General features: G+C 49.0%; 1 protein-coding gene across 1 annotated transcript in view; it reads right to left on the reverse strand.

Moving 5' to 3' along the window:
• Cdh13 (cadherin 13) overlaps positions 1-24,285 on the reverse strand; it is a 726,505-nt gene that overhangs the window by 350,187 nt on the left and 352,033 nt on the right. The window contains exon 4 of the mRNA XM_042671463.1: positions 18,735-18,851. Within this exon, the coding sequence (XP_042527397.1) occupies positions 18,735-18,851 (117 nt within the window). The remainder of the gene's footprint in view (positions 1-18,734; positions 18,852-24,285) is intronic.

A 24,285-nucleotide genomic window follows, 5' to 3' on the forward strand; every position in this document is an offset into this window, starting at 1 on the left:
CATTCAGTGACCTCATACTTTCTGGGCAAATGAGTACAAATATGTACTCTCTGTTTCATTCAATGGAATAACCCCAAAGCACGGAGGCAGGCTCACCACCTTGATTTCTAGCTCTCAGGTCATTAACATGATTTATTATGAAGCTGCAGGAAATTAGTTGCTGAATATTTCAATATAGAGAGGAAATAATGTAGTTCCATTGTTACCACAGAGCCACGGTGTCTTAGAGTAACCTGTAGCCATAGTAACAAGATAAGGACATATTCCTTAAATGTTTAACTATGATGCTGTACTTCATGCACATTCAGGAATAGTCGATTCTTGTTATTTATAATTGAATTAATTTTCTGATACATTTAGGGTCCACTCTTCAACAGTGGTTTTCAATTACCGTAATTTAAGATGACGAGTGTAATAAGATTTTCTTCAGGCCATTGTTGTTAGAATGGGGAGCTTCTTTTCTGCTATAAAAGGAAGCTGGAGAGGGCCTTTAAAATGAGTAAATATTTTTGAGCATGCCAAATAGTGTCTTTGAGGATAAATGGAAGAGTTTAAGACTAAAAAATTCTCTCTCTGAGTCTTCACAAAGGGCATTCTAAAACCCATACACATGAAGATATGAAGTATGACAGGTGCTCAGAAGAATAGCAAGAGCACTCCACCTAGACAGTTAATATAGTTTCAGTTGTTAGGCGCCGAATATGCCCAGGACCTCTGAAAAGCGTCATGAGCTGGGTGTTGTCACTGCCTGTGTTCTGCAGCTGTGGAAAGTGAGGTGTAGAAGACCACACACCTCCACCTGGGGTAGGGATACGGTTCGAACCCTTGTAGTCTAGCCCTTCAGCCCAAGTTTTGCTAACTGCTCCAACTGTGCTTGGTCCCAAAGGTCACGGGGTGCGGAGGGGGTCTCTTAGCCCTGTCCTCTCCTTGTCTGTCGTGTTCCTGAAAGTCAAAGGTAGAGTGACCAGTGTCTACCGGCTCCCGATCTCCGTACTAGTTCCACTGGTTATGGTGGAGGCCAGGCCCCGGCTCAGGCCCCGGCTCAGGCCCAGGGGCTGTATGTGCACTCAGCCGACGAGATGAGCTGCAGTGGTCTCAGCTTCCCAAGACCTCAGCGGCCAGAGGCAGCAGATGCCCAGGGTTTACATCAACCTCCGGTGTGGACCTTCTTGAGGGAAGAGAAGAGAGTAGACGGGGCTGACAGAGAAGAGGCTCCTGCTCTGACTCTAGAACTTACCAGAAGGAAAGGACTTGAGGGAGGGCAGATATTCAGGTCAGACATGGACATGCATGGACTACGAGCCACCCAGGATGGATGTGACCCTTGATTTAACAGCCACAGACAGGAGATAGAACAGAACAGGCAGAAACGGAGCCAGAAGAGGCCAGTAGGAAAACCACTGCAACAGTCCAAGCAAGACAGAACTGCTCGTGGATAGGAGCCTCAGAGGGACAGGCACGGGAGGCAGGTGGATGAGAGGGACATGGAGAAGCTGGAGCAACGCTGACCAGGCAGAGGTGGCTCACGTGGCCCTCGGGCTCCGTGGGGCTTGTCACCTCCCAGGTCTCAAATGTCATCCTACACAATGTGACCTCTCCATCACTGGAGTTCAGACCTGCTGTTTCTTTTCTTTTCTTTTTTTTTTAAAGCAATTGTGAGCATGCCATTAAAAAAACGAACCCATGCTCTCTGTTTCCCCTTGGCAACGCCAAGCCTGGTTGTGTTTGAGTTGCCAGAAGTTCTACCTTGCTTCTCTAGCTGCCTTGGCAGCCAGAGGCTCCCATGGAATACGACGCTGGTTAATCTGACATGAAGACATACCTAAGAGGAGTTGCTGAAGAAACCACTGTATTTTTTACATTAACAAAAAGAACAGAGCTGGGGGGGGTATGGCTCAAGTAGATGAGCACCTTCTTAGGAAACTTGAGGGCCTGAGTTCAAACCTCAGTGTTGTCAAAACTGGGCAGGGCACTGGCACGTCAGGAATGTGAGCCTAGCTACAGAGGAGGCTGAGATCTGAGAATCGCGGCGGGAAGCCAGCTCAGCCAGGGAAAGTGCAGGAGACCCCTTGATCTCCACTTAACCACGACCACAAAACAAAACAAAAAGCCAGAAGTGGAGCCGCGACTCAAGTGGTAGAGTTCCGAGCCTTGAGCTAAAAAGAGACAATCCCATGCCCTACGTTCAAGCCCCAGCACCTGCACAATTTTTTTTAAGGACAAATACAGTTGGCTAACGACCTTCCCTTTCCTCGTGCCATCGGCTTGGCCTGCGAGGGCCTGAGCTGCCGCAGGCATTTCAAGATCATAAAGGAAGACAGTGCAGAGGCGACAGACAGGACATGGGTATGCAGGCCGTAGATGTCTACCGCCAGGCTTCTTGCTCTGGGACATAAACTTGCCAAGGGTTCAGAGCCCGTTTGACTGGTACATTACAAAGGCCACTGAGCCGCTGCCCCTCTACCTGGGCATCCTCAGGGGCACCTTCTCCTCCTGGGGCTGTTTATAGTTCATGTCCCTGGGGGGATTTCTCACTCCCTGCCCGTGGGACCTCACGCAGGCCCTGAGCGCTATCAGAGAGAACACAGTGGGCCCGTGAGTCTCAGTGCTCCTGAGACCAGACTGAGGAATCTCTCAGTGACGGACCAAGGGGAAGAATGAAGGAGGGGACGGCATCTAGAAGGAGCTAGAGGTCTGGACTGACCTCTCCCACCCAGGGGACAAAACAAAGCAAGGGACAAGCAGCAGTCACCACACAAGGCCAGCACGAGGATGTGTTTGTTTCTGGTGGCCAAGCTGTGTGAATGCCGCCCTCGGTGCTGGCTGAACAATCAGAGCGGCCCAAATCCAACAGCTGCCTCATCATTACCCTAATAACCACAACACCCCCAGGCCAGGCCAGGCCAGCTCTCAGCATAGAAACTTTGTGGAAAGGCACCGCCCCCCCCCCCCCCCCCCGCCCCGTGGCCCCCTGGTCTTCAATATCACATGCCTTCTCTGATAATGATTTCCTCCTTCGCATTAGGCTTGGCGGAGTCTTAACAGTTAGATTTTCAAACAATAAATATCAAACAGAATGCTGCCACGGCCCCAAGGCCCCATTAGTGGGTCGTCGGTGGTCAACAGGGGAGCGGCGCCGGCAGCGCGCTGAGTTTGTGGGGGAACAAGGCAGCTTGGCAGCTCGCGGCACCCCGACAAACAGCTCATCGTAGTAATTAAACCCGCCTCCCCGCTGCTGTGGGCTTCACCTCCCTTCCTGTGGACAAACTGGAGGCAGAGCAGACGGAAGGAAGCTCAGCACCGAACGTCACATCCCTGGGCCTGCACGCGTAGGAGGGCCGCGGACGCCAGGTCTCCGCTTGCTGTGTGCATCGCGGACCACAGCAGGTGGAAGCCTGCCTTGTGGTGGATCTCCCAGACCCACTGCCCGAGTCTGGGGATGCAGAGAGAGGAGAGCGGGCTTAGGAGCTTCTGGCAGTGAGGAAGGAAGGTTATTTCCACTCAGGCTTTGCAAAATAGGATGTTGTTTAATAAAAAAGACATCCAGGTAGATGGAGCCTTCTACTTACAGCTGCTGAATGCCAGGTAATGAACTCATCCTGGTGGCTAGAAACATCTGTGACTTCTGTTTTTGTTGTTAAATTTAGCAGTGAGTAGGTAAAAACAGAGACAAATGGGCGGTCTGAATGTATGTATCTCTCTCTCTCTCTCTCTCTCTTTATCTCTCTGCCTTCCCCCCCTCCCCCCCTTCTCTATCAGCAGGATCTGGACACAACACAGTATAACAAATTCACCATCTTCAGAATTAGAGACTTTTATTCAGTCAACAAATGTGTAGTGTGTCTCTCATGCTTGTGGGCCTCGAGGGTACAGCACCAGCACGCCCCTCCGGAGGTGCTGGCTTTCTAATGCATTGAGCGCTGTGTCCTCTCTCTCTGCTGGAACATGGCAGACGGGAAAATGAGGCGCCTGGCCTACTGCAGTTGGAGCATTTTAATTCTTTTAAGCATTCTGCTGGGGCCGTGCTGGGTTAGACCAGCATCCTTTGCAAACACACTAGCATCTTGTTACTGCGGGAACAGCAGAGGCCCAGAGCACCTAACCGCATGTACGTCTATGTACAGGGAACAGCCTTCTTGGAGCTGAGATGGCCTGGAAGGGAGAGGAAGCAATCAGGCACTCTGACTGAGTCACAGGTCAGGCCCGCGCGCCCAGCCGTTTCCACTCAGCCTTCCCTGAGCCTATTGTGTAACAAGAAGCATGATTCAGGGGTTCAGGGGGTCTGTCGGACAGTTAAAGAGCCAGTGAGACAAGCAGACCAGAAACCAAATGCAATTCTGTTTCCTCCCATCATTTGGAGTCCCTGCCATAAGATAGTCATGTCTAAGAACTTCCCGGCCCACAGCAACCTCAGGGCCGCAAGTCCCAGGGATGAGCTCATCTCCTCAGAGGCAGGGAGAGAAAAGTCAAGGGCAAACGGCAGCTGAGAAGTCTGGAAATGAAGGCGAGGAGCCAAGCACATCAAGGACACACAGAACCAGCCGGGAGAACGAGGCGGCGAGAAGGGAGCAGAAGATCTTGCCTCGCATCCTAGTTAGCTGACCATCCTTGCGGATGGTGGTCATGACAAATTGCTGCCTTTGAATCATAAATAAGTACATTAATTTCAGTTTACTTCAAAAGACAGGGAACTAGTGTGCAAAGTGTCTCTATAAAAATATTGGCATGTAAATCATTAACTTCATTGAAACATTTCTGCTTCAGTTCCCCGTTACCTGTACTATTTATCTACAAGGAGCCTCCTCTCACCACAGGCTAAAGACAGAAAGTTCACCAGAGAACATAAGGCGGGCTTTGCATTATATGTCACATAAGATGGGCATAGATTCATGTTTACCCTTTTTGAATTTCTGAGACTTTCTCAACCATGTCCCTCTATTTAACGGTAATACAATAATGGAAAAATATTTTATTAATCACCAAATTAATAGATTAGAACCACCTTTACATGTAGAATAGCATATGAAAGCATTTCCACTTGTAGACAGAGGTAAAGGTGCACCCAGAACGTTTTGCTGCTAACTTACCACATTGTATGGAGACTACGGGAGTTGGCCTGTTTTGACTACTCATTTCTTTTTTTTTTTTTTTGTTGGTCGTGGGGCTTGAACTTTGGGCCTGGGCGCTGTCCCTCAGCTCTTCAGCTCAAAGCTAGCGCTCTACCACTTGAGCCACAGCTCTACTTCTGGCTTTTTCTGCATAAAGTGGTGCTGAGGAATAGAACCCAGGACCTCATGCATTCAAGGCAAGTACTTTACCACTGAGCTTCCTTCATTTCTTTATCTATATACTCACTGAGAGTATATAGTGAGAGTCCAATCGACAGATACCCACGGGACGCTCAGGATAAGGTGGTGGGGTCTGCAATACAGAGAGGCTCAAGACAATCCACTGAGCCTATTTCATCCCCAGTGTGGTCTCGGAATTCTGAAGATGCAATGGCAGCACAGGAAGAAAGACTTGGTCTAGTTTGGGGAGTCAAGGAACCCTTCTCCAAAGCAGCGCCATCCCAGCTGGAATTCAAAAGAGAAGCAGGAGGTTGGGAAGGTGGCTCAGTGGTAGAGTGCTTGCCTTGTATGCCTGAGGCCCTGGGTTCGATTCCTCAGCACCACATAAGAAAAAAGAAAAAAGCCAGAAGTGGCGCTGTGCCTCGAGCTGAAGAGCTGAGGGACAGCGCCCAGGCCCAGAGTTCAGGCCCCGCGACTGGACCCCCCCCCCCCCCAAAAAAAAAAAAAAAGAGAAGCAGGAGACAGGTTGGCCAGAAAGGCCTGGATGGAGAGTCCGGGTGAGCACACATCCAATGCAGTACGGTCACGGCGGGCAGAAGGAGGCTGCTTGCTCTCCAGGAGACCCGATGGTCTGGCCACGTAGGACACCTTCTACTATATCCCTGCATCCTGGATACGGAGTGTCATGGGTGAATTCTGTCTGCAAAAAGTGTTGGTTGGGCCGTGCGCTTCTGCTTTCACAGCGGCGTATCTGTGTGTTGCGTGTCAATGAAGAAGTTGTCACGTAGCTGCTTCCCCCCTGTGGGGCACCAGGGAAGTCTGTGAATCACTCCATTTTCTCAGTGAAAAGGCCACGGAAGACCCTGGTTTGGCGGTGGGAGAACCGGCCGCAGTGCCCACTGCACAGGGGCCAGGGCTTCACGTCGGAAGGAGGCGCTGGCGCAGACTCCGCGTTCATGGAGAAGAACGTATGTGAGAACGGTGGAGGAACCGTGGGGAGAACTCGGTGGAAGTTTTCACGTGCATTCCTCAACCTTTCTCAAGAATGGATGGAAAGTGCTAGAAGACTTCCGGTATGCTTCTTAAACATCCTCAGGAATGTATGGAAAGTGCTAGAAGGCTTTGGGTGTGCTTCTTAAACATTCTCAGGAATGGATGGAAGGTTTGTGTCCAAGTAGCCGTGAATTTTTGCCTTTAACAGGCCTGAGAGTGTATAGGCCTGGATGGGCGTGGCACAGCAGGAGGAGGAGGAGAAGGGGGTCTGGGGACAGGTGTGGGGAGGGGCGAGCTGGCAGAGTCAGACAGAAGCCGGCCAGAGTGAAAACAGACAAGAATCTCATCAGACAGGCTGCAGAGGACAGGAGTCAGCTTCCTGCTTTGCTGTTACACAGCTCATGACCGCTTGCATGTGAGCTGATGTTTTATAAAGGCACCACACACACACACACACACTTATACCTCTGTATGTATATATGCATGCATGCATACATGCACACACACGCATTTATATAAACTGCGCCGACACTGGTGAATTGAGTGGATATCCTTCTCCAAGTATTTAAGTGTGCACAGTAAGACAGTCTTTGGATGTCAAAGGAGACAGATCAATGCATGCACTCCTACAGGATCTAAACCCCCCACATTGAGAAACCCTGGAACTCAATGAGAATCAAACCAGTGTCTTTCCAGGCCACAAACCTTCTAGGATGGCAGTAGAGAAAATGCTGGAGGATAGAAGAGATAACTCTGAGACAGAGTGAGCAAAAAAATACCAACATTTATCAGATGGCCACATGTGTACGCTTAGGACAGATAGAATTTCCCCAAATGCAGACCACCAAACCACCGGTGGCCGTACAATTGCTGGCTTGCTGGCAGCTTAAGGCTCAGGTCCCGGACCTGCCCTTACAGGATACAAACCTCACCAGCGGGTCTGTGGATCTGTGCCTGCACAGATTTATACACAAGTCACAAGCTGAGAAATAAAATCCAGGAGCTGACAGCCCTTGTTACCTCAAGTGGAGGAAATGTAGGGGGATTTTTATATTATTCTTTTAAAATGTATGTGGGTTTTTTTTTTGTAAAATTGCATTTTCTACAATGTATGTGTATCATTCTTACAATAAGGAAAAGAAAAGTCATTTAAAGAATAAAGTGAAGATAGATTTGTTCCACAGCATGTTAGGAATAATTTTCAGCTGCAAATAACAAGCAACACTTGTGAGCAAATTTCAAGTTGTCAAATAAATGAACTAAAATTTGAAGGACACGGAGCACTGAGCAGTGTGGACCAATGCCTCACCACACGTAATACTCAAAGAAGAAATTGCTAAGAAGAGGTACACTTCGAATGAACGCGAGCTAGGCTAGAAGGCCACCGGTGAACACGGCTGTTATGCATTTCTGAGCTGGAAGAAAGGAAGAAAGGAAAAAACCCAATCTCCCAGCAAGAAAGAACTCAAGTAAATTCCTTTAGCCCGGCCTCGGTCGAGGTGAGTGCTCAAACCGAGGAAGACCCTGCTGCCGACGCCCTGGGAACCAGCTCCCTAAAACACAGCTCTCCGCAGCCAAGCTGAACCTCACCCCGTCTGCTTCGATCTTTATTTCCAAAAGAGCAGCGCAGCAGCTGCTATGGAGAGGACCTTCGGGCGATGGATAAAATACAGACGTTCAGTTTCATGGTCCAATTACCCACAAACCCCCTGTGCCGAGGGCACCTCTGAGGACGCTCTCGGGCTTCCAGATGGCCCCGGTAGAGGGACCCTGCCTCTGCTTCCTCTCTCCCACCACCCCTCGCCCACCCACGCACGCACCTGGCTATCTTCTCTCCAGTCCCCACCTCGGCCTCTCAGGAGCCCCGCGTTACCCACGAGGCCCAGGGATAGCGTTCATCCTCAGCACCTCTGCTTGGGGAAAGTTCCCATCCCTCCAGTGGTACCCATGGTGACCAGGCTGATCTTCCTCGCATGTGGACCCAATCGCCTTGCCTGTCCAGGTCGACAGCACTCCGTCCATCCTCTGCAGGGGAAGACCCACCTCCCTCAAGTAGGTTTTATGACTCTTCATCTTCGCACACCTGGCAGCTCTCGCCTGACTTCATGTGAGGAGTCCATCTTTCTGCTTAGGAGAAAGAACATCCGGCTAACTCTTTCCTCCCCTTTTCATGTGAAATCCACGGTGTGACAGGAAACTCAGCGTTGGCCACGAGACGCCCACTGGTGGGAAGATGGAACCTGGGACAGAGGCCTCTGTGTCTCCTCCTCTGCTGTTTCTATAGTGGATGAGGCCCAGTTACCTCCATGTGCTCGTTCCTGGGAGACCCAGCCACATGGCGTCTCTGCCCTTGATGAGTCCCACGTGAGGGCCAGACCTAGTTCCTTGCTGGAAAAGGAACTACACATAAAGGGGTTCTGCCCTCGTCCGCTCCCCTCTTCACGGGACTCTCCACGGCCCTGTGCCTGCTGCCACGCGGCCGTCTCGATCCTCTTTTACAGTGGGACGGAACTCTGACCACACAAGGGCCTCTCCGTCCCCACGGCACCCGGGCCTCGCTCCTCCACAGCCCTTACGCTGTGGAGTCATCTGCAGCCTCAGCGTGGGGACAGTTGTGCTTCATGGCCCCGAAGTTGGCCATCGCTGCTTTCAATCTAGCTCTTCCTCGTTCCCTTTGAACAACACGGACAGTGGAGGTTCCGACAAAAACGTGGCACCTCCGTGAGGCTTTGGCTTCCCCCACCAGGCCGGGCCAGCTGCTTCGTCCACGCTCAGTCGATTCACTAAACTAAGACGCGGCCTCTGGCCTTGACATGACAGCGCGCAGAACGTGCCCAGCAAACACGTGTTTGTGCAGTTAACCTCGTTTCTCCGCGCTTCGCAGATAATTTTATCTTTTCCTTTACTCACTTTCCAGGAAGAACTGGGATAACTGGTACAGTGATTGACAGCCCCGGGACACTAACACAGGGGCTTTTGTGCAAAGGAGAAGCAGGCGGAGCTGAGGGAGCGAGGAATGGAGTCCCGTCTCTACTTTGCATCGCCGTGGGAACCGGCACAGTGTGCCGTAAGGAGTGGAGTGGCCCCCAAATAACCTTCGGGCTCACCTGGACAGGACGGAAGCCAAGACACAGGTGAGCAGAGGAGAAGGCCAGGCCCTGCTCTGAGCTGGAGGCTTAGCTCAAGCATAGCTTCCTGGGCACGCAGTGCCCTCTGACCCGGAAGGGCTATATTTTATGACCCCTAAGGCCAGTGCTGTCCTGGGGGCCAACTCCTACTCCTACGTGAGGGTCAACTGCTAAATATTCTGGGATTTTTTTTTAATAGGGAGCTTTAAGTTGCCCATGCTGGGATATTTACACCAAGAAAGTGGCAAGAGGCAGGCAGAGTTTCGTAGGGGACCACTGCCCGGGCGGGCATGCAGCTCTGAGCTGTGGGACCTCAGGCAACGCCTGTGTCCAGGCTGGAATTTGATTTGCCCCTGGAATTCGTTTTGCCATTCACTGAAAAGAGTTGGGCATGGGAGCGGTCTCCCCTGTGCACCCCCTGGTGATGGTGGCAGGGAGACACACCTCTCCTCTTCGCTCACCCCTGGTGTCTATGTCCCCTCCTCTAGTAAAGCCTTTTTTTTAATCCGTGCCATGCTGGTTTGAAATGCCAGGGAGGCAGGCAAGCATTATAGACCCTGTGCATTACACTTCTGAGCTCCAGTGTCTTCCACGGAGTGATGGGGACATGCATTGGCTGGTGTGGGAACTGTGAGGGTCTGCCTCGGCCCACGTGAGCATGCTGAGCACACATCTCAGAACATTCGCTTGAGCTTCAGCGTCTCCATCACTGTTTAGAGAGACTTGGCCCTGCATCTCCCTTTGCCCCTCTTTAACTGGGCTGGCTTGTCAAAGTGACTCAGTCTCTGGATCTCAGCTTCCTCATCTGGAAATGGGTGTAACACAGCCCGCTTTCTAGAGAACCACACAGAGCAACAGCCAAGTTCAGCCCAAGCCCTACCTTCATTAGGTTTGAGAGACTGTAGTCAATTTTGAAAAATTGCTCAACAGCCTTGAATCTATGCTGCTAACTTAAGCTGCTATGCCAGCTCCTGTAATGCTCAAATAATTAAATATAAATTGAGGCTGAGGCCAAATGTGCATAGCAATAATGCCTGGGAAACTTTCAAATTGAGAAGGGAAAGGGTGATACGCTCAGGGTGAAAACCACGGCTTCCTCCGTGGGCTCAGACGCCTTTCTTTGCTGGATGTACATCACGGAGGGCACTTTTGCACGTATAAGTATTGGCAGAAAACCAAAACAACTCAATTATATTCTATCATTAATTAAACTTTGCAGAAGGAGGGTAACACTTGCTAATGGTGAAGACAGCTTTTATTAGACAGCAAAAATAGATGAGAATCGACTCTGTTGAGTTGTGAAAGTTTGGAATGTTTCATTTAATTGGAATTAAAATATCATCCCAAGTATGATTAAATATAGAAACACAGGAATGGTGAGCCTGATCTTTCCCTTGGTGAATCTGATTCTCTCGATGTCTCTGTCTCTGTCTGTCTGTCTCTCTCTCACACACATACTCAGTCCATCACACCAAATCTATCACAATCTGCGAGGATGCCCATATGATCCGACATAATGGTTGACTGCCAAGCAATTTAACTGGTGGCCTCGCTGCCACTGTAGAAAATTACAATTTGTTGGAAATATCCAGACTGATCATATAACGGTCTGTTAATTCCATTCTAACAACAAACCAGACTATGATCACTTAAATTAATCAGGAACCAATGAATGCTTACCCAAGCAGCCATAAATATGGCCAGAATTCAAGGCAAAGGATAGTCACAGTCCTCACTGTGTGACAGGCACCATGGGTGGTAGCATCAAACCGCTGTATTTGATAAGTTCCAGGTCAGAGGGAGGTAAGAAAAGTAGAGAAGGGACCATAGAGCTGCTCAAAATGTGAGCAACTGAGGAATAAATAACGTATAAAAGAGATTCAACAAAAATTCACGAAGGGGATTTTATCAGAAATAGGCTCTCAGCTGCTCCTGATGGCTCCTTCCTGTAATCCAAGCTAACCAGGAAACTGAGGTTAGAAGGACCCTTCCATTCCCAGTCGCTTCTGTAGTTTAGGATGACAGGCATGTGTCACTGTGCCTAACCATAGGTTAAAAAGTTCTCAGGGTCATTGGGGAGCTCTATGTGGAGTCTTTTGAGGAACCTCCATACTGCTTTCCAAAGTGGTTGAACAAGTTTACATTCCCACCAACAATGAAGTAAGGTTCCTTTCTGTCCACATCCCCTCCAGCATCTGTTGTTGTTAGAGTTCTTGATTTTTGCTGTTCTAACTGGAGTGAGGTGATATCTCAATGTTGTTTTGATTTGCATTTCTTTTATGGCTAGGGAGGTTGAACATTTCTTCATGTGTCTATTGGCCATCCTTCTTTCTTCTTCAGAGAAGCTTCTCTTTAAGTCTTTCGCCCACTTACTTATTGGGCAGTTGTTTCTTTGAGGATTTGTTGTTGGGTGGTTTAATTTTTTGAGTTCCAAGTATATTTTAGATATGAGACCCTTGTCCATTGTATGGCTAGTAAAGATCTTCTCCCAGTCCGTGGGCTTTCTATTGATCTTGCTAGCTATGTCATTTGCCCTGCAGAAGCTCTGCAACCTTATACAATCCCATTTGTCCAACCTTTCTTTGATTTGTTGTGTTTCCGGGTCTCTATTCAGAAAATTTCGTCCTGAGCCAAGGAGACCCAGGGTTTCTCCTATTCCATCCTGTAATGTTTTCAGAGTGTCTGCTTTGAGTTCAAGGTCTTTGATCCATTTGGAGTTGATTCTGGTGCAGGGTGATATATAAGGATCTAGCTTTAGTTTTCTACATGTAGTTAACCAGTTTTGCCAGCACCATTTACTGAAGAGGCTGTCTGTCTTCCATTCTATTGTTTTAGCTCCCTTATCGAAGATTAGATGGCTATAGGTCTGTAGGTTCATTTCTGGGTTTTCAATTCTATTCCATTGGTCCTGAGGTCTGTTCTTATGCCAATACCAAGCTGTTTTGATTACTATGGCTTTATAGTAGAGTTTGAAATGGAAAGGCTTGGAAAAAATTATATTAAGTGAAGTAAGCCAGGCCCAAAGAAACATAGGTCCCATGGTTTCCCTTATTTGCAGTATCTAGTATAGGTATGAGTCAAGCGGAAAAAGTCAGAGAATGTGATGTTAGGAAAACGAACCCTCAAATATGTATTTTAATGTTTTGGTTTCTTTCATGCATGTGTTTCTAATGCATTTATAAGATTATTTCTTTGTTGCTTTGTATGTCCCTCCCCCACAGTGTAACCCCCGCTTTCACTATATTTGATGTCAGTATAACATGTGGTGGAGACGGGGACAAACAAGTCGTTTAAGGATTCAGGTGGACCTGTTGCAACAATGAGAAGTACAAAATGTCATGTCAAAACCAGCTTTACAATGTCGGTGGGGGGGGAGGGGGGGTATGATTGGGTGGGGGGGAGGGGGGAGGCTGGGAAAGGAGGTGAAGGGTAAACAAAGGAGGAGGCTGCAATGCTTGGTAAGAAATGTATGCATTATCCTGCCCATGTAATTGTAACCCCTCTGTACAGTATGTTCTCAAATAAAATAAAATTAAATTAAAAAAAAAAAAAAAGTTCTCAGGAACTTGTCTGCCTGGATTGGCTTTGAAGTGCGATCCTCTTTTTTTTTTCATTAAAAAGATATGCCCTACATTTAAATTAAAGCTGAATACATATGTCCACGTTCATGAATATGCATGTCCTTTAGGCCTATCTTTCACGGATGAGTGAAAACACACCCTGCTTGGCTTTTGGAACGTGACTTATCTCACTTCACAAGGTGATCTGCAGTCCCAACCATTTTCCTGTAAATGACAGGAGTTCACTATCAGAACTGAGGAACAGTCTACCGTATGTATGTGTCGTATTTTCTTTATTCCTCTGTTGGTGGGCTCCTGGCTGGTCTCACAGGTCGGCTATTGGTGGTAGAATGTTTCAATGAAAGCTGCTGCTCTGTGTGTGTGTCGGGGGGGTGTGGAGAAAGAGAAAGCTGGAGAGGATGACTCTGAGATGTCAAATATTCTCCTGGGGGCCATGAATACACACTAAAGCATAAGAAGAATGTTAGGAAAGTCAAACAGGTTCTGTTTTGGAAGTGGGTAGGGGTGGGAACGGAGAGCGTGAATGAGGATGGATGCCGGCCAGCGACTTTGTTTGAATATATGAAAGCAGAAGATGGAGCCTGTTGAAATTCGTTTAGGATTGCGAACCGATGAAATCTATTGAAATGGAACGATGGTAGAGGGGATGGCGTTGATGGGGTACGTGCGTCACAATGACACCACCACCCGTACACTAATGCATGCTGATAAAAGAAACTGAAACAAAACCACAACAGCCCAATTACAGTGAAAAAAGGCAGGTTTGCCTGCTTGGTTGCCCCCCAGTGATTGACTGAACCATGCCTTGGTTTTCAAGTTCAAATGAAAGTAAATGTACAGTTCGGGTGGTTTCCTAGGCGCTCTGGGCACAAGTGGTTAGTGGGAACAGAACTTCCTGAATGGTTTCAGTGTTCCATTGAGCACGGTGGATTGCGAGCACAGCAGCTCTGAGGAGCAAGGATGAAGAGGGTGTGCCCAGGCAGAGGGAAGAATTCAAAGACATGGAAATAAGAAAGGCGTATGTATAACCTGCATGTAGAAACAAACTCTGATGTTCATTTCAAGGAGAATTTTTGAACATTGAGCCTCAGGGCATCTTCTATCCCCTGTATTCTAATTTCTGTCCTATTCTCTAGCCGAGGGTGGTAAATTTTACTCATTGAATGGAACAACTAGTTGCCTAAAAAGGAGGGAATTAAATAGATGTAAATCTTGGAGAAGCATGCACGTGGGTTTGAAAGGAGGGCACGGGGCAACGTGTTTCAAGGGGGCAAAAGGCTGATTGGGATTATGTAGATCAGGCGGCGGGAAGGATCCAGCCAGGCCTTGGGCACGTCCGCAGGAGGGTTGGGAGGGAAGTGCTGGGGACTGAGGATCAGATCTTTGTCTAGCTCCCGAGGAGTCAGCTGGACATGTGAGTGAGTTCTCCACGGGGAGCAAATGACTATTCGATGGAACCAAATAAAGTCAACTCCGAGGCCAGCAGACTCCCTGGTACCTATGTGCCTCGCTGAGGGCATAAATGAGGGAGGTCCCTGGATGTGGGGCTGGCTCTGATAAACCATATGCCCAGACCTCGGCGGCATATTTTGGAACTGCTGTAATTGTCCCCAGTCTGACTCACACGCATGACACAATCAAAGCCCAGTCGGTCCTGGCTGAGTGATTTTCATGATTTGGTCTAATGATCTATGTTGATTCCCTTTAGGAGCAGCACATGGTCCAATTACATATTTCTTCCATCCCGAGTTAAAGATGTCCTTGCAAATGCCCATTCTGCCAATTTATGGGGGCATAAAAACAGGATTTTCAGTAAAATGTGCTCTCATTGGTTTTGATGAAAAGGGTTTGTGATGAACGCAGAATCTCTAATAAGCATTTCATAAATGACTTGTCTTTCAAACTTAATATAAAACAGAATAAAATACATCTCCCAAAGACCTCTGCGCTGCTTCCCCGACTTCAATCCCCCCCTTCTCAGTCAATCGGGCCCAAGAACTCACAAATCTCTAAAGATGCCGTGAAATATTTATCAGCAGAAGTTGGAACAACTGAGTAATTATTTATGGCCCCAATCCTGAAATCATTGCACTTTGAGCAGGGGATGGGGAGTGGACATGGTGGGAACAGCACCTTCAGGACACAGGACTCCACGCTTCCTTTCTGTCCAGAATTCAAGGCGTGCTCATGACACCCTTTCCACCCTTTCTTAGGAGGGGAGACGTTTCCCAGACCAGAGCCACAAACATGCGTGCAAACTCATGTTCCTGTGGTTGGCTGTCCTTGGGGTCATCCCACAAGTTTGTGGGTTCACGCTGCCCGCATGCTCCCCATCGGCTGCCTAAGCAAGCATGCAAGTAAAATAGAACATCAGGGTTCTAACGCAATTCTCTCTCGGGATAGGAAGGTGCCCCATATTCTAGTTATCTGGCTATTTACTGCCTAATTAATTATTGGGCAGGCATATGAATTATGCATCAGCCACAACTTTATCTAATCCCGGAGCTGGCTTCTTGGCTTTCCTGTGGACAGCAGATTCTGCTTACGAGGCCTTGACAGGGGAGGGAGGGGGGTCCTTCCTCTCCCAGTGCCTTCCCTGCTTTCTGTGTTTATATCCTCCAGTAGATGGAATACCTTTCTCTAAAGGCATTCTGATTGTGATCAAGTATGACAGAAAGAAAGAAAACCAAGAGCAAACACTTATTCTCCCGTCACCCTTGTGACATGTAAGACAAAATGTGTGTGTGTGTGTGTGTGTGTGTGTGTGTGTGTGTGTGTGTGTGTGTGCCAGCATGCTAACTCTGGTGACATGTACGGCAATCTTCGATTCAGTTGAGGTGAGTTTTTCTCTGACCATTTATTAGAAAATTTACAGATGCAAAGGAACATTGCAAGAATTTTGCAGGAAAGACCCATGGATAGGACTAACTGGTAGAGGCTGCCATTCACGTGTTAATAAATGTCCTTTATCCTAGATCACATCCCTATCATCTAGCTACGGACCGAACCCTCCACAGCCCCTGCACGTGCTGGTTGGACATCTGCACTCTGGAGCCTCGGGGAGGGGTGCCCGGCTCCTCCCTAACATTTGTCATCAGCATGATGCACATGGGCACTGTGCCCCTTTGGGTCTCATCGGCTTCCAATGCTGTGGGGCTGTAGTCCTGAGAATTCATAGGAAGAAATGGAAAGTGCTTAGCACAGTGCTGGACAAATGGTGCATGGAGCCTGGTCTGTTCCCTTCATCTGTAATCCTGTCAAAGACTCTGTCGGCTGCTCTGGCCTCTGACTGCCCCAGTTCCTCTCTCAGCGCTGGCCTCAAGTGCTCTATCTACGCTGTTGACAAGAACCGGGTTGAATTGCAGAGCTCCGCCCCTCCTGTGAAGCAGTGGGCATGTCCTGGTGGGGAGAGACAGGTAGAGTGGCCTTCCAAGTCCCAGGACGAAAGAAAACGAATTCAGGAAATGAGATGGGAGCAGAGGATGACAGAGACAAAGACGCGGATCATTACACAAAAGGGTTTCTGTGAAGCCTGGTGGTGGGGGCAGAACCTGACTGAGCCTGACCTGTGCTGGCCCTCACCTGTGCACGGCATGCCACAGACTCGTTCTGCCGCTGGGCATCGCCCTGTCTCATGTGTGCACACGCTGCCCTAGGCCTCCCTGCCACCAGAGGGCATAGCTTCCACCTCCAGAAACCAAACCGCCCGTCTTTTGTTTATAAGGTAGCCTGCCTCAGGTAGGTCATCACAGGAATGGAAAACTGACCAACGCTGGGTTCAAAGTCTATTTTGAGGACACATTGACTCCTGGGCCTGGCAAGACAAACCCTCGTCTCTAGGGACAAACAGACCAAAGGTGTGGTGCCGCCAGGACTGGCTGTCCCGGGGGCTGAGCTTGCCCGGCCTGCCTCCACCCCTTTGGAGCAGCGTTGTTTTTCTCTGTTACGGTTGGACTCCCAGGAAGATTCTGTTTGCCTACGTAAGAGATCTTTGACACAGTGGTAGCTTAAAATACTAAGTATAGCGATTAGCAGGATACTGGTTTATCATTGCTTCTAATTTCCAGTAGAAATAGATCTCCCATAGGCCAAGTCACTCTTCATGTCATTGAGGCTGCCACAAAACCTGCTCTTCGTACAGAATCTCTTTGCTCCCACTCTGTTTCTACGTCTCTGTGAGGCAGTCAGAGGCTCTCCTAGTGGCCCTGCGCCTAGACCTTCTTGCTGCAAACACAATCAAATCCCAACTCCTCACCTACCTTGTAGGTGGGCCACGTCCAGACAGCCTCTTCCTACACTCTCCCTGCCTCCTTCCTGCAGCCCTCAGTGGGCTGCTTCACAGATGCACCTCATCCTTCCCCATTCCCACCAGCCTTCGCACCCACATCTCCCCCAGATGTCCCTCTTCATCCTCCGGTGTCCCCTCGATTACCCCAGACTCCAGACCGCCATCAGCCATCAGCATAAAACCCCCTTCTTCACCCTGGCCCCCAGTTCTGCCATTTGCTCTTTCCCTCACATCGCTGTCTTTCTGTTTTCCCCTGGCATTTGCCACACTCTGTAATTTCCTTGTTTATTTACTTATGGAAATAATCTGTCTCCTCATTAGAACACATTAGAGAAAATACAACTCCTCATCGGGTTCTATTGTCTACTTGTTACAGCTATTATTTACCAGTCTGAGGGTTATAACACGCATAGAATGCACGTTCCATGTTTGCTTAATGAATGAATTAATAGACCGATAGTAGCCGGCATCAAGATCACTCACTCAACTAATGGCCAATGTTCAAGTTTTAGGTTCAATGAAAAATAACAAACCAGTTGAAACTTGAGTCTCCATATTGCCCTCCTCTAGGGACAGAATGTGTGAACAAGTGTTACAGAACGTTTCCAGGCAGCCATTGTTTTGGACTAAGCATTTGCTCCACAGACCACAACAGACCAAACCGGCGTGGGGTTGCATGACCAAGGGCCATGTGATCAAAGCGATTTAAAATGGGTCAGTTTTCCCAAAAAACAGGACAATCTGAGGGGGGCTAATTTGCCTGAGCCAACAAGTCAAGGACATACATCCCCTCTGAGCTAACTCCAGAAGGTAAGCCACTGTGGGATGACCAATCAGCGGGTTACTCCTTAGTCAGCATCTTCTGTGAAAGATGTCAACCCCATCCGCTCAACTCAGCAGATCATCCTTCCATTCATAGACGGGATACCACCTGACTCACGACTCTCTAGTCACAGCCAATTAGATCATTAAGAACAGTGTGTTGATTTCTTGTCTTTACATCAACATCACAGTGTCAAGACAGTGGCTGGCACCCATCACTTCCTGCAAAAGTTACTATTCTGATTGGGTAATCTGGCTTGTGCACATAATCAAGCTTGGGTTTCAGACAGTCAGAGCTCACGGGCTGCACACATTTGAGCAAGAGGAAATAATAAAGATAACCATCAATGTGCTATAGCTACTGCCCCAAGCATCCGTTCTTTACGGATGACCCCCGAAACACAACTCCAGCTGCCTTTTCTACCATGTGCACCCCCAAACAGTACTATGCAAGGCTGGTGCTTTTGTTCTCTTTTTCCTATTTCTGTGTTTCATGAGGCTTTGAAGTCCTCCTCCTCTCCAGATCATGGTGCCCTCTTAGCAGACAAGCCTTCCAAACCAGCTCGCCCATCAGCTCGCCCTGCGCAGGCTTGTCCCTTCATGAAACCGTGCTTTTGTCATTTGTCCGGCTTACCTTGCCAACATCTCTGGGGAAGGGTTGTCTCTGATTCTCCGGAATTAAAATGGGAGATACCACGATGGACCTCTTTTGTCTCGGGACAGGAGAGGTTCTTGCAAATTTAAATATATCCTAAAAGAGAAAACAAAGCCAGCTGGTTAGGATCTTCCCACAGAAAGGGTGTGGCCAGCTCCCTTGGTGTAAAAGAAAACAGCTGTTTGGACACTGTCAAGTTTACTCCATCTGCCCTCATTAGCTTTACCACCTGCACCGTTAGCATCCTACTAAATCTGACATCGTGATTCACGATGACTGCCATCAAGCGATTTAATTCCAACTTCTGAGTCAAGTCTATACACAGTGTCACTCTGGATTTATACATCCTTAAATGCACTGTGCTACCATTGTTAATCTGCCAAGTAAGCACCTGGTTAGAACCCAGAGAACTTGTGAACAGGATAATGCCCCTATATGCATGGCTAATGCCAAGGTCCTTAAGACTCACAAATGGGCAGGGATGACAGCACAGTCACATAGCTCTGAGCTCTGCCAGGGATCCGTGGAGAGTGGGAGTCCGTGTCTCCCAATGGAAATGCACTGTTAAGGGGGGCCATGGATGCATGTCCCAGCCAGCAGCTCCCAATTTCAACCACTATCTATAACTCACCTGAACTAAGTAACAGTGTGCAACAGAGGAACTGTGCTATTCTGGTTTCATATAAAATGCTCCTTTCACATTACATAGACAGAAGGAAATAAAATATAACAATACTGGAGACTAAACCATACTATTAAAATTCATGCTAGAAACTGTTGCCTGGGGATGATAATTCCTGTTGTTGTTGTTGTTGTTTTATAACGAGAGGTGATAGAGGGGCTGGTGGTAGGGAGTCACTAAAGGGGAATTAGCCCCAGGTTGAGGTGAGATTTATTCCTTGATCCAATTAGGATACTGAAAAAGAATTACAAATCACTTTCAATATGTAAATCAATACCGCACACTGATTAATACCATCTACACTGATCTATACCATCTGCAGTGAGTATCTCAATCTTTTGACAACAAGAACACCTATCAAAATCATGTGGTAAACAATAACATCATGCCATCTCCTGGCACCATAAAACCAGAGAAGGAGGGAGGGAGAGAGACAGAGGGGGGAGGAGGAGGAGAGAGAGAGGAAAGAAAGAAGGGAGGGAGGGAAGGAAGAAGAGAGAGAAAATACAGGATAGCTTTTAAAGGAAGACATACATAAAGGAAAGCCAAACGGTAAACAAGGCCAGTCAAAGCTCTGAGCCCTTTTATAAATAGCTATTCTCTTGATTTTTCTAGGCATCTAAATGGATAACCCCCTTGTGGAAATCAATTGGCCCTGTTGATTTATCAAGAGTCTCACAAATGCGCACACCCCATCGCTCCATGATTTCACTCTAGGAACACATCTGAATCCTACACACAGAAGAGTCAAACCGTAAGCAGGAAGATGCGTACTGAGACACGATGTAGAAGGGGCAGCAGTGACAGACGGTGCAATGTGTTCAGAACGTTCAATAGGAAGGATGAGGTCAAATATAGGCTCTTGCGGTGGGGGGGAGAGGATTCTGAGGCCATTACCAAACAGCAGTTGGGAAGAACATGTTCCAAGCTCTGTACTTGCCAGCCATGCTTCCACAGGTAGGCATCACAGCCAGGTTTTGAGCCCATGTTGGCTGGGGTGGTGTGATCTTACAGGTGTCCATTACTATGATATTTGTAACTAACTCCCAAAACAACCATTGTCCTCCTTAAACAGTGAAGACATTTCAGACAGCTGGAATCAGAGGTGCTCTGATTGATTCACTGAGCTAGCAGAGAGGAACATACAGGAAAAAGGACTAGGGAAATATAGAAATAGCCTATTGGACTCATTCTATTTTACATGCACTATATTGAATACAGAAGAATATAAAGATTTTAATTAGAGATACTCAGGAAAAGATCTCTAGAAAGACAATAGACTAAATATGAAAGTGAAGACAGAAAACTATACAAGATAGTGAAAGAAAGAGCAAGGAGGAAGAAAAAAAAATACCCAAAGAAACTAAGCAAAAATACAACCAACCAAAACAAAGCCGTGCAAAACACTCCCATAAAAACAAAACCCAGCACAGCAAGAGGCTAGAACAGAAAACAAGAAAATAAGAGTGGGTTCTATTTGTACAAAACTGATATAGAACCTCTTTGAAGATTCAGTGCATTTATTAAGACAGCAAAAGAACGGAAACCACGGAAAATACCTGCACAAATCTCATTTACAGTTTTTTTAAAAAAATAACAAGCGAGCACATCCAACGCGTGAGGGCCTGCGAGCGAGCTCTGGGGAGATCTAAGGTCTCTGCAAATGGGCGGAGTTGGGGATCTGGTTCTGGGGTGCAGCCACCGAAGGCCTCCGTTCACTATGACCTTCTGAGTGTGAGGTGTTCAGGGTGATGAACAGGCTCCTTGTGCTCTTCATGATAAGCTTCCTGTTGTTTGTGACAAAAGGGCTTGTTTATGTGTCCCTGGGAGTACCAGCGTGGGCACGTCCCTGAATCCCATGCTGTCCTGGTGCCCTCTGGGCTCACCAGTACCGAAGCCCGCAGTGCCAGTCCCCCCCTGCCCCGCCAGCCCTCACAGCCCCCCGATGTGTGCTGTGACAAGCCCTGGAGTGCCAACCTGGATCCAAGGCATCTAGGGAAGCAGCAGGGGACTGGGAGCCCCGGAAGCAGCGTCTGCAAGTTGGTGCGGTAGAGACATTCATGGTGGTGCTGTCCTGTGTCCGTGACTCTGTGCCCACCGCGGTATGGCAGCCTTCTTCCTCATACTCGTGGCTTTCTGCCTCACACCGACCAGGAGGGACCTCAGCCAGGATGTGTCCATGACCTTGGCTACGTAGGTCTGTGGTTTCTGTCTTTGAGAGGTATGCTTAGACCTACCTATGGCCTCGTGTTTGTTGGCAAAGATCTACACCCCAGCGTGTGGCATTTCCACCTGGGATCAGTTCTGAACTAATGCATCTGAAGCCAGGTGGCCGTGGGACTGGGTCAGGAGGGGGCCATCCTGTCTGATCTGACTGAGAACCATTTCCCAAAGGCAGGTGTAGACAATGAAGCTTCACTGGCGTGCGGAAGACCTTGGCTATAGTCAGCTCCACCCCCACTGGTGCCTGGAGCAGGGGGAGGTCCACTCACAGCAGACACCTGGAGGGGAGGGGCTGACTCATCACAGACACCTGAGGAGGAGGGCGGACTCATTTCCAGCGGAAGGGCCGAATCTCCACCGGTCGTGGTTCAAACAGTAGAACACCCGTCTTGAGTGAAAAAGCATAATAGCACATCAAAAGGCTCTGTGTTCAAGCTCTAGAGCTGCCTGGAATCCATCCCATTCTGCCCTCCCGAGGTTTTGGGAGAGACGCTAAGGCATTCCTGTCTATCCGGAGGGAGGTGGGATCCTGGGATGGGGCGGGGGGGGGGGGGGGGGTGGCGGGACACTGCCCAGCCCCGCTGCTGTGCTTCTAGGCTGGCGGATGCAGGCCCCAGCCTGTGCCTGCTGCTTCCGTGAGCGGGTTGGGCTGCTTTGAGCTCGACGTGAAGTCACTGAAGAGATTTCCTTTGGTGAGTCTGAAGCTCAGGTTCCAGCCGTAAGAGTCACAAAGACATAACTGGCTACCTTGACCCGAAGACCTACCGGGGTGTGTCATGAGAAACACTTATTTACCCTGTTGTCGGGCACAGTGCTGGGTGCATCATGACATCCTGCTGCATCCATTCAACAACACTTAAGAATGGCTGCTTTCCTGAGGCTCCAGGAGAGAAGAGACTTAGCCGGGTCCTCAGCTGTGAGCGTTGGGCTCGGCCGGTGCCCAGGGCTCAGCTCCTTCTGAGTGCATCAGAAGGAGCATGATTCAAACAGCTTGGGAGAAAGACAGTAAAGTAGTGCTCCGTGCTGCAGGAGGTGTGGGGGTAGAGGCGGGGGGAGGGGGTGGCTTCACTCTCTAGAAATTTCTTCAAATTGATGGAGTGGCGAAAGCCAATCTGCAGTGTGTTCCATTCTGGCGGCTGAGTTTGTTTGTTGTGCTCAGAAGTCACTCAGAGGAGGGCTCTGGGCCACTGTGTTTACATTTTGCCTGCCATCAAACGTATGGTTTAGCCAGCTTTGCCGGGCCTGAGGTGAGATGTAAACTTTGCTCCATTTCCTCCTGGGGCTGAAGTTTGCCGACTCAAGGAAGGAGCCATCCACAAAGAAACCAGACGTTCCGCAGCAAACTTAAGAGGTTGGAGAGCCTGGATGCTCGATTCTTTTCCGCTACCTAGTTTCCCGATATTCTGGAGACCAGATGCCTTCTTCCTCCCTGATATTCTGCACCCCAGGACCACACGAGGCCTCTGCCCGGTCTTAAGCAGAATCCTGGGTCTGCCCTCATCTTTGAGCTGCTTGCCTCGGGGCTGGGGAGCCGGCCCTGGAGAACACATCGTCTTGTAGAGCTTGTTTTCTGCTACTTTTGACTCCTGCCCCAGCCCCACCTTTGGGAAGCTGATCTTAAAAATAAGACGCAAGTACAACAGCACCGTATAATGACCCCACAGGTTCTCTGATCTTTCCTGAGACGTCGGCTTTTCCACGTTTCAATTGCTGGTTAAGAAATAAGCCCAAGGCACGCGCTTTGAAAGAAAATTTGCCAAATGACATGTCCAAGACACAATTGCCTCTGAAATATTTCACAAAAGCTACGTGGGAGCAAGAACAACACAAATCAGAGCTCCCGAGTCTCGCTGGAGGTGCACAATGTTTTAAACATGTTCGGCTCCTTGAGTCAGAAGTCCGCCCAGCCACGTGTGGCCGCGCCGGAGATGTAATGACACAACCTCCCTCCACCCAGTCTAGCAGGGATGAAACACTCATGTTAAACAGTGACTTGGAACACCTGGCGGCAGCCTGCTCGGCCTCACAGCTGGGCTGGTCCTCCTGAGGGACCCGCGTCCTCCCGCCCCACAGCTGGATTGAAGTGAGTCTGTCGGCAGAGGCGAGAGTGGACCCCAGGACCCAGGCTTCCCTCCTCTTCCTGAGCTCATCCGTGTGCAGCCAGCCTCGGGAGGAAACTACCCCCCCCCCACCACCACGTGGAAGAGCAATTCTTCGTGACTCAGTGGATATGTGGGAGGCGATGGCTCCGGGCTTTCCCCTGTGGGAGTTCCACAGTGAATGACGCATGCGAACCACAGCACCTCAAACTCTTCGTGCCCTCAGCTGAGCCCCAAATCCTCTCCTTCCCACCCGTTCCCACCAAAGCCGTAACGTTCCCCACCTCCCTTTTGTTTGGCTGTTTGCAGGTTAAACATATCGAAGGACTGGTTCCTTGGGTTCCACCATCCTGCTTCCCCAAGGCACTGCCAAGCTCCTCAGATTCTACCTCAAACCCGCTTCTGCTAACTTCGCGTCACGTTTACCTGGGGACCCGCGGGACCGCGGCTCTCCTCCACACCTGAGCCCACGGGACAGCAGAAGCACAACAAGCCGGGCCTCAATACCCAGGCTCCCCACAGGCCA

This window comes from Dipodomys spectabilis, unplaced genomic scaffold (genome assembly GCF_019054845.1).
Source record: "Dipodomys spectabilis isolate Male_0828 unplaced genomic scaffold, ASM1905484v1 ptg000628l, whole genome shotgun sequence".
In the NCBI taxonomy this organism is placed as follows: Eukaryota; Metazoa; Chordata; class Mammalia; order Rodentia; family Heteromyidae; genus Dipodomys; species Dipodomys spectabilis.